This window comes from Erythranthe guttata, chromosome 4 (genome assembly GCF_056151865.1).
Source record: "Erythranthe guttata isolate IM_541 chromosome 4, IM_541, whole genome shotgun sequence".
NCBI classification, from domain to species: Eukaryota; Viridiplantae; Streptophyta; class Magnoliopsida; order Lamiales; family Phrymaceae; genus Erythranthe; species Erythranthe guttata.
The window spans coordinates 6,219,787-6,232,187 of NC_142536.1; the positions used below are offsets into that span (position 1 = coordinate 6,219,787).

Sequence of the window (12,401 nt, forward strand, 5' to 3'; positions counted from 1 at the left end):
CTATGTTTACCGAAAGCAAAAGGAGGCATTGGATTCAGAGATTTACGCAGCTTCAACTTAGCGCTTGTAGCAAAACAGATCTGGAGAGTTCTCACTCAACCGGAATTGCTTCTTTAAAAAATCCTTAAAGCGAGATATTTTCCAGAAGGGGAGATACTCACGGCAGCCTTGGGGCATCGTCTGTCGGCCACATGGCAGAGTCTCATCAAGGCACGACCATATCTTTTGAAGGGTCTTCGTCGGAGGATCGGCAATGGTAAGGACACATCGATATAGGTTGACCTTTGGCTCATCGACGAGGGAAGTTTCAAGATTTTTACTAGAAGACCCATTGAGTCAGCATGGCCGGACCGGGTTGCTGATATTATTGATCAAAGAACAGGTGCATGGGATGTTCCAATTATTGAAGAAATTTTTTGGTCGATCGATCGTGGCAGAATTTTATCAATCCCAGTTGGAAGCCGAGAAGCAAGTGATAGATGGGTATGGCATTACTCAGGCTCTGGAAAATTTACGGTTCGCTCGTGCTACCACAATATCATATCGGGACAAACGCTTAGGAGCGGCAACAATCCAGAGTGCAAGGGTTCGAGTAGCGGCGAAGTTGATAGGAACTGGAACGTACTCTGGCATCTCCCGTTCCTCCAAAAATTTGGGTGTTTTTGTGGCGAGCTTGCTTGGAGATTCTACCCACGCAAGCCGAACTAACTCGAAAAAGAATATCTCAATCGACGGTGTGTAACATATGCGGTTATGAAAGTGAAACATCCCTTCATGTTTTTATGGTCTGTAATGGCATGGAGAGGGTGTGGAAAAATAGTCCGTTCGAGCTCAATGGGTCCAAGTACTTTGGTTCCACGTGGAAATGGATTGAATATCTTCAAATGGTTCTCCCGAAGAATACGTTCTTGCAAACAGCTAAATAAGATTATTCATGGCGAGAAGGGATTAACAGGCGAAGACCTTGTGAGCTGGTGTAGGAATTTTATTGTCGACTTCCAACGCGAAACACAACTGACGATCATACCTCAACAACCCTCACACATAGCCGTTTGGAATCCACCACCGGAGGGGGATGTAAAGGTTAATTTTGATGTCTCATTCCCCATGGGTAAAGACTTCTACTCAGTCTCCATGGTTGGTCGAAATTAGAAGGGGGAATGCATTTGGTAGTCAGTGACTAAATATCCGGGAAGACCGAGGCTGGTTAATGGAGAAGCTCACGCGACCCTACATGCATTAACCAAGGAGCATGGAAATTAATGGTCGAAAATCACGCTAACTGGGGATTGTCTACAAGCAATTATGGCACTCAAAGAAGGAGAACTCACGGAATCATCTTTTGGAGCATACATAGAAGATTGTTGCATTATTGTTAAAACTTTTGTTTCATGTCAATTTAGTTTTGTTAAGCGGTCCGGAAATGTTCTAGCTCACCACCTAGCTTCAATGTCTGTTTCTTCTTGTACTGAGGGAGATGTCCTCCCAGCCTTTTTGGCACTACTTAATTAATGAAATTGGTGTCTTTCCTCAAAAAAAAAAAAAAATTATTTTGAATATATTTGTATGAAAATATATAAAAAGAATTTATATATAAATAAAAACTTATATGTTTATATAACTGATTTATAGCCATATTCTTATACTTCTAAATTCTAATATTTATATGTTTCCTCAAGTTTCCGTATTCTCATTTTTGGGACATGTCGTTTTCCCATGTCGTCGATTCCGTGTCCATGCTACGTTGGTAACAACAAAAACAATTTGAAGAAAAACAAATTTATAGTTTAGAATATGGATAAAGCTACTTGGCCAGAATCTGGCCAGCCAGAAAAGGGCAAATATGTAATATTGAAAAAAGTTACAAAGTTGAATTACTAATCTACCCTGAATTGTAATACCCTGACTTTTAATATTTGAATTTATTTTCACCAAACAATTAGAATGCCCAGCACGCCTAACTAGGAATAGTAATTGCAATCCCTGATTTCTCTCTCCCGTCTTTTTTTATTCTCTCTCCACAAATTGGGTAGATAAAATAGACTAGTAATTCATTTGTTTGAGCTAAAAATAATGTAAGAAAAAGTTTACTTGAGATGAATTACTGAATTTTAAAAATACATTAATTATTATTTTTATTTAATTTTCACTTAATTTTATGGTCTTTGATATCTGTAAGAATGAAATAATTTTTTGAATACATTTTCACAAAACGGATATTTTATAAATAATTATAAAATAAAAATATTATGCTACTATGATAAAAATAAATTATGCTATTATGTTGTAAAATTTATTTATATGCTCTTTACATTTCTATTTTATTATTCCTATTTATATTTCTATTTCTCATTACATTTCTATTTTATTAGTATAATATAAATAATTCTTCAAATTTAAATCAAATAAATAAATTATAACATAAAATACTATAGTGTGTCACTACAATTCAATAACATTAATAATTTATAACGTTAATTTACACAAAAAAACTATATAATATAAACTCAATCTACTTTACTCAATAGTAATCCAATATGGTATGATGTATTTTATTGTATAGTACATAATTTGACATATACATAAATATGTAATCAACATATATTTTTTAAGTATAATCTATATAAATTTGAATAATTTGACATGTAGATTATGTAGATTGATGTAAGGGTAACCCCAATGCAATTTTAGTAACAGAAACAAATCTTTACTAATTTACTAATTATTTATTTTATTATTTTTTTCTTTCATATCTCAATGGAACAATTTTCGCATTATTTGTTATTTCATTTTCTTTGTAATGGCATGTTTGAAATTATTATTTGTTTTTTTTCTGTACTAATGTTCTAAACATTTTTTCTTTCCTTATTTCAATGGAACAATAATTTTCACTAACAAATTTCATTATAATAATGTAATATATTTCTAATCATAATTGTTATTATGGTTTATTAAATTAATTATTTTTTCACCTTTCAAATCATATATCGTGCATGGCACATGGAATGCTAGTATATACTAATTAAAATGATTAGTTTGCACCGTGTTAATTAATTAAATAATAATAGTAATTATAATAATAATAATAATAATAATAATAATAATAATAATAGTAATAGTAATATTATTATTATTATTGTTGTTGTTGTTTTTGTTGTTATTATTATTATAGAAACTTGTAAAATTTTATATATTCTCTTCTTGTTTATTGTGTGTGTAGATATTAGAAGTGATCAGTCCTATTTCTTGGGAGGAAAATGAGGGCACGGAATTTGGAGAAAAAATAGGAGGAAATCTTGAAACTAAATTAATTAAGGGTATTAATGGTATTAAATGTATAAAATAAGAAAAAAAATTGCATTTAATGCCATTTTGGCCGACCAGATTCTGACTATTTAGCAGCTTCGTTAGAATATTTTCACTAAACATAGTAAAAATATGTGTTCACACATTCTCCACAAAATTACATTTCCCCAAAAATTCTCCTAAATAGGAAATACCTTTTCTACCCCTCATTAGCATTTCAAATTCAAGATATCCGTTACAAACACCAGAAACCCCCAAATTCAAAAACAAAGCTCACAGTGAAATCAGTCCACTGTAATTTTTACACACTCCATCTCCAGTCGGCCGGATTTCTTCATATTTGGAATTGAACCAACAATGGGGAAACTCGAAGCGAAATCTGACTACGAAGAACTCAGAAAATCTCGTATTGTCGAAAACCAGGTTTTTTTTTTTTAACTCCTTTAACTGTCATTCATTTGTCGATTTGGTCACCATTTTCACCTTTATTTGTTTGTGCGCGAAACAGGCGAGATTAGCTTCTCTCGGGCTTCAGAAAACCATATCCGAACTTCGATCTCTGAATTCGTCGCCGAAATCGGATAAAACCCATGTTAGAAAATACTGCAAAGCTGATTACAGCTCCACCCCTTTGCGCCGTTCGTCTCGATTGAGTGGAAAACCGCCTTCGTCGAAAGGTGCCACCTTTGAATTTATTGTGGTTTCTGTGTGTGTGTGTGTGTGTGAAGTTATAGTGAGATTATTTTTTTAATTTAATTTTTTTTAAATGGTTATGTGAATACAGGGGAATTATGCTATTCGAGTGAAAATGAAGAGGAGGAGAGGGGTGTGCACGGGCATACGGTGAGAGCTAGAAGGGGTACGAATAGGCGGCAGATTCCGACAGAAGCTTTGGCTCGGCGCTGTGAAAGCAAAGGCAGAGGCAGTTTGTATGATCCTCTTTATGGGATTTGCTGCCATTTCTGCAGGTTAGCTGTTCGACGATATTCCTCTTACATCATTGATCAGTACTTACTTGTTTTGATATATGCATATATTTTGCATTCCTTGGATTCTTGAATTGTATGGTGGTTCGATATATGCCGATGTCGTAATTGACGGGTAGTTTTAGATACGCATATCTGATGTTGTCGTTGGATTTGCTAAAAAAGAAAACGAGTAAAGCAGGGGAATCTTGGAGTCTTGATATTATGAAACTATCACTAGGTTTCAAGATAGCATAAGAAATCTTGAAAGCGTGAAATGTCGAAATAACACGCCGTTTCTCCGTCTGCGAATTACATGCTAATTTACACGAATCTAGCTAAAATCTATACTTAATACGGTGCTTTGTTTGTTTCTAAATCATATTAAGCAATCATGTACTTGGTTAAATTGCATACATTAAATTCAATGTTTTCGTTTTTTTACTATTTCCACATTGACGAATGCAGGCAAAAGAAACTGTGCGGTGAAGAAGGTTGCAAACGTTGCGGTGATATGGATATGAATGAACCGTGCATAGGTTAATTAGTTTTGCAAAAATCCACGATTATCTTTGTTTACTATATCACTCAATGACCTCGGGTAATGATAATATAACATATCCAAAAAAAAAAAATGTTTCTTACAGGCAAAACAGATTGCTCGGTTTGTCATTCTACCAACGGTATCCTTTGTCGGGCCTGTCTGAAAATCCGCTACGGTGAAGGTATGTCAACAAACTCTGAAATTGTGAACAAAAATTCTCTTAAATCAGCAAACTTATTCATAATGCTTATTGTGTGTGTGTGTGTATATATATATATTTATGTCTGTTAGAAATGGAGGAAGTGAGATCGAATAAAGAATGGATGTGTCCTCACTGTACGGAAGAAAAAAAAATCAACCCTTACTGGATATGTAACAGGTATTTTCTTGTCGGGCGTATCAAAACATAATTCAAGCTCATTTAAAACACTTTTTTTTTGTATATTTATTTCTTCGGACATTGTTAAAGCGTTGTGTGCTCTTTGTGTTATGTCCGAATATGAACAGCTCGTTTTGTCTGAAGAAGCGAAAGATGATTCCAACTGGTATAGCTATATATAGAGGTTTGTATTCCATTTCTTTATTCTTCTTCTTCTTCTTCTTCTTCTTTATGTAAATTATTAGTGATACAAAATCTAACTCTGTCGGAATTGGAATACATATATATACATATATATACAGCTAGAGAAATGGGATACAAATCGGTGGCGCATTTGCTGATGGACGAGCTTCAACAAGCAGATGCAAAGAAGATGATGGTTGTTAAGGCTTAGCTTAATGGTATCGATTTTTTTCTCGGGTTTAGCGAATTCAAGAAGAAATTGTAAGGCCGATTCAAGAAGAAACAAAAAAATGATGTAAATTATATGTTAGGTTTATTGGAGCAAATTTACTTTTTGCTCATAGGCATATTTGGATTATGGAGTTAAATATATCATCCAAACACAGGACTGAATATCATTTTGATATTTGATTCAAGATCCGTCTTTAAAAGCTCATTTTTCGCTCGATTTGATAATATGACGAACCAAACTTGGACATATTTTTTGCTCGATAAAATACAACAAAATTTTCTAGATTCTGTGGAATGTTCTCTAGTTTGTACTCGTTATGTACAAAAATGCAGTCAGTTTATGATGCACATCTTATGATCATCTTGTTTCAATATGTGGTGCTCAAATTGGATAAAATCGTACAAACAAAAAAATATTCCCCATAATGTAGAATATTCCACTAAATTTGATACTCAGGGGTGTGGTCGTAATATACCCTTCAATAATACTGTAAAATCTACAAGGGCTCTTTTGGTTTGAAGTATGGGATAGATAATTTTTTTAGGATTATATAATTAGAGCTAATAGCACAGACCCCCCTGTGTTATTTGTAATTGTTGAAAAAGTCCTTATTTTTTAAAAATTAACAAAAACCCCCCTATGTTTTATTTTAAAAAACACACAGCCCCTAATTTAAAAAATAGTTGTTAACTTACGTGCAATGACTCTAATGCCCCTACTTATTTTTGACTAATATTTTAATTTTGATCAAACAAAATAAAAGAAAATATTAATTAATATAAAAAATAAAAGAAAAGATAAAAAAATGTGAACTCTATCTCATCCCAACCCAGCAACTTTTCATACCACACCCGCCGCCGTACCACCACATCCGCCGCCGCACCACCACTTCAAATCAGTTGATTTTCTCTTCCATTTTACTCATCTTCTGACAACAAATTCTGCCAAAAAAATAACGCTGAAAAAGCTACCCTAATCCCCTTCCCCCGTCGAATTCCGATGAGTACATACTCGGACCACCGCGTATGAGAACAGTAAAGTCCAAATCATTTCGCAATGCCAAGCGGGTTCCCGAATTGGGTGCTCCATTTCTGCTTCGAGCAAATGCAATCCCCCATGGTAGAAAATTCTATTGGGCATCTATTCGGTTGGGTTTTTTTTTTTTTTAATAATTAATTTAAGATTTGAGAAGGGGTTGGGTGGAGGAGATGCTTAACTTTTTATTTATAATATCAGCTTTTGAATTTTCTTGGAGATTTAATCAGGTGGAGCTACTATGACGGATCGGAAGCTGATGGTGGTTTTGTTTTGTCAATCACCCCCAATCCATCCAACCAAGAAAATCCAATATCAAAGTCTATTTCCAAAACTAATTCCCTCCTCCTCTCCCACTTCTGCAAGCGATGCAAGTATCCCAAAACCTCAGCTGTGGCGCCATCAATTCAAATCCCGTAAACCCTAATTTCATCTCCTGCAACTCGAATTGTTCGTCTTCTCTCAAATTCAACAGTTTGGGTTTCTCCGCCGCAGTTTTTCCGACGTTCAAGGCCACCATACCCAGAATCCCCAATGCCAACACTTTCAATAGCGCCGGGCGCCGCCGTTTCCGTCCCTTCGCCGCCGCTAAAACTGCCTCCTCCGGTCCTGATTACTATTCCGTTCTGAAAGTCGGTAGAAATGCCACTCTGCAAGAAATTAAAGCCGCGTATCGCTCACTTGCCAGGAAGGTATGTATGTATGTATGTATGTATGTACATACTAATATATATATTGATTTGTTCCTCTACATTTAGCTGAACGTTATGCAGTTAAAATGTGATTTACAATTAATTTAATGTTTTTTATTGTGTGATGCAGTACCATCCTGATAAGGGTTCTGGTGCTGAAGACAAGTTTAAGGAAATAGGTGCTGCATATGAGGTACCTTTATATACCTGTAGTACCATTTTTGAGTCGGAAAAAACACTTGATTTCTGAAAATTTGTGGTGCCGATGAAAACTAGTATACATTTTCTCGTGCACGTATTTCATCTGCGCATGTTCCTACTATTCATTTTATTTGTTTAATAATATATCTTGAGCTTGTACCAAGTATCTGCAAGGTAGTTTATTCCATGATCAGATAGTTACCAATTTCTGACCCTCTTACTTCAATTGAGATGGGTACAGAAGCCTGATTTGTCAGCCTAAGTTAAGTAATTGGTGCATTTGAGTGCGTTGATTTGAGTTATCAGGTAATTTCTTTCTTTTGGGTCCCTACATTGACAAAGCATTTGTGTAGGTGTTATCAGACGCTGAGAAAAGATCCTTATACGATCGTTTTGGGGAGGAAGGTCTACGTGGAGAATTTGATGCCGCTAGTGGTGGTTCAGGGGTATGTCCTACGCTATTCACAACACTTGCCATATATATATAAGCAATATAAGTTCTTCCAGATGTGTAATTTGCTACCTCCCTATCTATTTATGCTGCTCCCTTTGATCCGATTGGCTACACGGCTGCTTACTGTAAGTTGCATGTTTTAGGTGGATGCTTTTGATGCTTTTGCTGAGTATTTTGGTGGACCCAGTGGCTTTTTTGGAGGAAGCAGTGACCAAGGAGGCTTCAATTTTAATTTTAACGGAAATAGCAGCCAGAATCTTGACATCCGGTAATAATCTATTGGATTATTAGCATGATCTGTTTATTTGATATTATCCATGGGCATAACATGAGATATGTTGTTTCCATAATTTATTCTATGGATTTTCAGATGATAAACATGCTAGCAAGTCATACAAGTCCGAAATAGAATCATGAACCGTTCCCCCACGATACATAGATATCCATTTTTAGGACATTCCCGTTCAGTAATGTCATTGGTTTGTCTGAAAATTTTGCCTGGACTTTTTGCATAGTTTCTTATGGATAATTCAAGAGGATAAAAATACGTTTACTTTATGAGGCTTCAAATTACAGTGGGTGGTGTGTTGGAAACATGAGCTGAAGGAAATCGTTTTATTGCCTGAAATGCATTCTTGTGTTATCTCACTTTCTTTTTGCAAGAAGATTGTCTAAACACAGTAGGATTTTTATATACAAACATGTGCATTTATATATGTGTATGAAAGTTGGTTAGAATGTCATCATGATAAGCATGATGTTGACATCCTTCATTGGATTTACTGTGCAGATATGATTTATATTTGAGCTTTGAAGAATCAATATTTGGAGGTAAACATGACGTTGAAGTACCATGCTTAAATACATGTGAGGATTGTAATGGAACAGGTGCAAAGCCCAACAGTAGTGTGAAAATGTGTGCTGAATGTGGTGGTAGAGGACGGGTGGTGAGAACAGAGAAGACACCTTTTGGAATTATGTCTCAGGTACTCTCATAAAATAATTATGTGACATATAAATGCATGGCACCTAGGTCAAAGTCTTTGGTTTGTGTGAAAGTGGAAAGTTCTGATTTTTGAATGTGGGGAGCTTGGTGTTCCAATAATCATGAGGGGGAGGTGCAAGCTATATATATGTGGGAAGGGTCTTCACTTCAAAATGGAATGACTTTTTAAGAGAATATATAGTTTAGATGGCTTTTGGGTTTTGTCAATGAACATTTCGTTTTTCCTGTGAAAAGCAATAAAAAGTTGCAAATTCAATCAATATCTGGTGTATAATTGCTTCCTCTATTGTTTGATACTTCACTTCGCAATTAGTATTTAAAAAAAAAAAGAATTGAAAGCAGCACGCAATTGGCCATTATTTTTCTCAACGAGGAAATCTGTTCCATATGTTTCTTGTCTTTTAATGAAAAAAGCTTTATATTGACTTAGCCCATTGTATTGGTCATAATATCGCCTTTTGATTTTGTAAGTATTGTCTTGTGCTGCATTTTGTCAGTATCTTTGCGACCAAGATAAAAATGATATACACAACACACTCTTAGCATGTTGTTATTTTTCTGATATGTAATATGTTCATGTTCAGGATGAATTGTTGCCTTTGGTAGAGTGTCGGTAAATCATACTGATATAAATCATTTTTCCTTGAAAGTAAATAAATTAGATGCTATAGTTACCATTTAAATAGAAATGAATGGCCAGATCATACCTTCATACTATGGTTGACTTATTTGCTTGGACGATCGAACATATAATAAGGTGGCGTCCATTTGAGCTGAATAACCAACCAAGATATCCCTTTAGTTGAGAAGTTTCATTGTCCGTTTTTCATTTATGAGCATCTTTCTTTGATGATCTTCCCAATTTGACAGCTATCATTACTCAAGGAATATAATTATTCGTAAAACTGTTCATGATTAAATTCTCTTTGACTGTGTCCAATGCATATTTGAGATTTCGAATTATCTTATTTGTTGTTTAAGTTTGCTTGATCCAATCTGTTGAATGGTTGTGAGATGTGCATAAATGTCCGAATATGTAGAAGCTTAGAGGTTTAATTCTACATCTTGCTTTGACATTATGTATAGATGATTGTGTGTGAACTCTAGGTGACTTCCTGCTCAAGATGTCGTGGTGAGGGGAAAATAATCACGGATCGCTGCCGAAAATGCAATGGACGCGGTCAAGTTCGAGCAAAGCGGAGTATTGAGGTTGTTGTTCCACCTGGAGTTGATGACGGAGCCACAATGCAAGTCCGAGGAGAGGGAAATTCTGACGAAACGAGGTTTGTGTTTGAAGTTATAGGCTCCTCTTGGCTATTGAAGTGGATGCTATTGATTTGCTTCTTTTGTATGTTAAGTTACTGAATATATTCAAGTATGTATTCCTTGGTGAGGGTAGCCTGTGAATATTTCTGCTCTTTTAGATTACTGAAATTTAGGAGTTTTTGTCTTTTCTTTATAAACCAAGATTTTCTTGTGGTGTTCTTTTGCACGTCTTTTGTTTTATGAATTATACTGGATATATAATATATTGCTTTCTCTAAACACTAAAATAACTAAAATTGTTGCCTTGGTTTTTTATGTACAGGGGTATAGCTGGGGACCTGTATCTGGTCCTCCATATTGAAGAGAAACAAGGAATTCAAAGAGATGGAATGAATCTATACTCAAAACTAGTTATCGACTATACAGAAGCGATTCTGGGGACTATTAAGAAGGTAAAAAACCCTTTCCTGGATTCTAAATAATCTTCCGCTTTTGATATTTCTCGTATCTGAGTCGTTTTTTATCAACTACAAGAAGAAAGAACAGAAAAAGGGAAAATAAAATGATTTTTGTGATTATTCTGAGTGCTTGCTAGTTTGATGGATATTTTAGTCATGATAAACTGCATTATACTTGAACTGAAAAATCCCTTTTTTGCCCCTCTAAAAGTGATATATTGTGTTTTCATGCAAATCACAGGTGGATAGTGTTGAAGGTAGGAAGGATCTTCGGATTCCCCCGGGAACTCAGCCAGGACATAAGTTAAGGTTGCCATGCATGGGCGTTCCAAATATAAATAAACCTTCCGAACGAGGCGATCATTATTTCACTGTGGATGTTCAAATCCCTAAATACATTAGGTTTGTATTCCTAAATAATTACTGCTAGCGTAATTGAGCCAATTCTTTTTTTCTTCAATACATATTTCAGTTGCTTAAATCGTCGAGAAACTTATCAACTGATGTAATGCCCACAACCTTGTTAGTGATGCAGAACGAGCACTAGTTGAAAAGTTGGCTTCCCTTAGGAAAATCGAAGGCTATACACTCCCAGGAAACGATGGAGGTTTTCTTCATAACTCATTTGTTGAATTTGCATAAAATCGATTATTTCCCCCTTCCATTTTATAGTTTTATCAATCTTTTATTCCTAGGAACACGTCGTAATGGCGGCAAAGACCAATCTTCAAGCCAGAAAATGCATTGGTGGAAGTCAATCAAGGGCGTGTTAGGGTACGTTACATTTCAGTATTTACGTGTTACTCTTTTTACAGCATAACTAATCAGCTTTATCTTCATATATTGAATGTATGAATTTCATAATATCAACTATTTATTTCAATCCTCCTAGTTGGCAGAATCTTTCAAATGTGCGCAGAAAATCACTTTTGTATTATTATCATAGTAGATTTAGTTATCTCGTTAAACGTACAAGTATACTCTGGCTTGATTTTGAATTCAATTAACTCTCTTCTAATTATTTCCCAATTGACAGGAGAAAGGGACCTGGGGAAGCATTTGCATCGGTCTGCATTGATGCACCGGCACCATGGCTCTACCAAAAGCCTCTGCGTAATTTGCCCTCATTGATTACTATCTCTATTATTTTTGTTTCGGCAGTTGTCACTTTCTTCATGAGCAAATCCGGGCGCTGTAAATTTCGGCAACAAAAGAAACAAATCGAACACCGTTCTCTTCCATCAAAGAATGTAAAAGGGTAATCCAATCAATATTCGTATACTCTAAATTCCATATAATGTAATCTTTATACTTAACATGCCATTGGATCGGAGGAATTGTTTTTCAGAATTTATAATTTATACCACAGTTTACTCTATGAAAAACGAAGAAGGGGCTCGACCTCGAACTTTTGTCAAGTTGGTCATTCGGCTAACGAGCCCAGCTTGGCCCATTTACACCCCTTTAACTGGTTTCAATTTACCAAGCTGCATCATTAAGATTTAAGCGCTAAAAAATCGTCATGCTCGATTTCTTGATGACGATAGAGGTCGCATAGGTGTTGTTTGGCAAACTTTTATGATGAATATAGTAGAGTTAATATAACATGTTCTTTCGGATCTTGGTTTATTAACTTCATACATTCGTTCTATTTTAGCACCTGAACTTAACTTTGTAACT

At 35.2% G+C, this 12,401-nt stretch overlaps 2 protein-coding genes across 4 annotated transcripts; both read left to right on the top strand.

Annotated features, from left to right (window-relative positions):
* The first annotated feature begins 3,517 nt into the window (after positions 1-3,517).
* Positions 3,518-5,793, top strand: LOC105972343 (uncharacterized). The gene is made up of 8 exons (XM_012997291.2): positions 3,518-3,729; positions 3,815-3,983; positions 4,091-4,274; positions 4,740-4,810; positions 4,919-4,996; positions 5,107-5,194; positions 5,323-5,378; positions 5,497-5,793. The coding sequence occupies exons 1-8, from the start codon at positions 3,664-3,666 to the stop codon at positions 5,586-5,588; spliced, it is 804 nt and encodes a 267-aa protein (XP_012852745.1). The 5' UTR covers positions 3,518-3,663; the 3' UTR covers positions 5,589-5,793.
* A 569-nt stretch (positions 5,794-6,362) lies between these two features.
* Positions 6,363-12,106, top strand: LOC105972341 (Molecular chaperone Hsp40/DnaJ family protein). Of its 3 annotated transcripts, none has more exons than XM_088816713.1 (12): positions 6,363-6,728; positions 6,875-7,336; positions 7,467-7,529; positions 7,891-7,983; positions 8,135-8,259; positions 8,782-8,977; positions 10,105-10,280; positions 10,586-10,715; positions 10,963-11,123; positions 11,249-11,328; positions 11,417-11,495; positions 11,758-12,106. In XM_088816713.1, exons 2-12 carry the CDS (start codon positions 7,013-7,015, stop codon positions 11,981-11,983), a joined length of 1,653 nt encoding a protein of 550 aa, XP_088672839.1. In that variant the 5' UTR covers positions 6,363-6,728; positions 6,875-7,012; the 3' UTR covers positions 11,984-12,106. The 3 variants fall into 3 exon arrangements, 2 of the variants coding, with proteins under 2 accessions (XP_088672839.1, XP_088672840.1); XR_016030774.1 differs by having other exon boundaries at positions 6,370-6,728; positions 11,257-11,328; XM_088816714.1 differs by having other exon boundaries at positions 6,381-6,728; positions 6,865-7,336.
* Positions 12,107-12,401: the final 295 nt, after the last annotated feature.

Bases quoted from the DNA above. Each gene is read 5' to 3' on its own strand.
- LOC105972343 (XM_012997291.2), top strand. From the start codon at position 3,664: ATGGGGAAACTCGAAGCGAAATCTGACTACGAAGAACTCAGAAAATCT. The intron at 4,811-4,918 runs GTTAATTAGTTT...TGTTTCTTACAG, and splicing joins TATGAATGAACCGTGCATAG to GCAAAACAGATTGCTCGGTT. The intron at 4,997-5,106 runs GTATGTCAACAA...TATGTCTGTTAG, and splicing joins GAAAATCCGCTACGGTGAAG to AAATGGAGGAAGTGAGATCG.
- LOC105972341 (XM_088816713.1), top strand. From the start codon at position 7,013: ATGCAAGTATCCCAAAACCTCAGCTGTGGCGCCATCAATTCAAATCCC. The intron at 11,329-11,416 runs GTTTTCTTCATA...TTTTATTCCTAG, and splicing joins ACTCCCAGGAAACGATGGAG to GAACACGTCGTAATGGCGGC. The intron at 11,496-11,757 runs GTACGTTACATT...CCCAATTGACAG, and splicing joins TCAATCAAGGGCGTGTTAGG to GAGAAAGGGACCTGGGGAAG.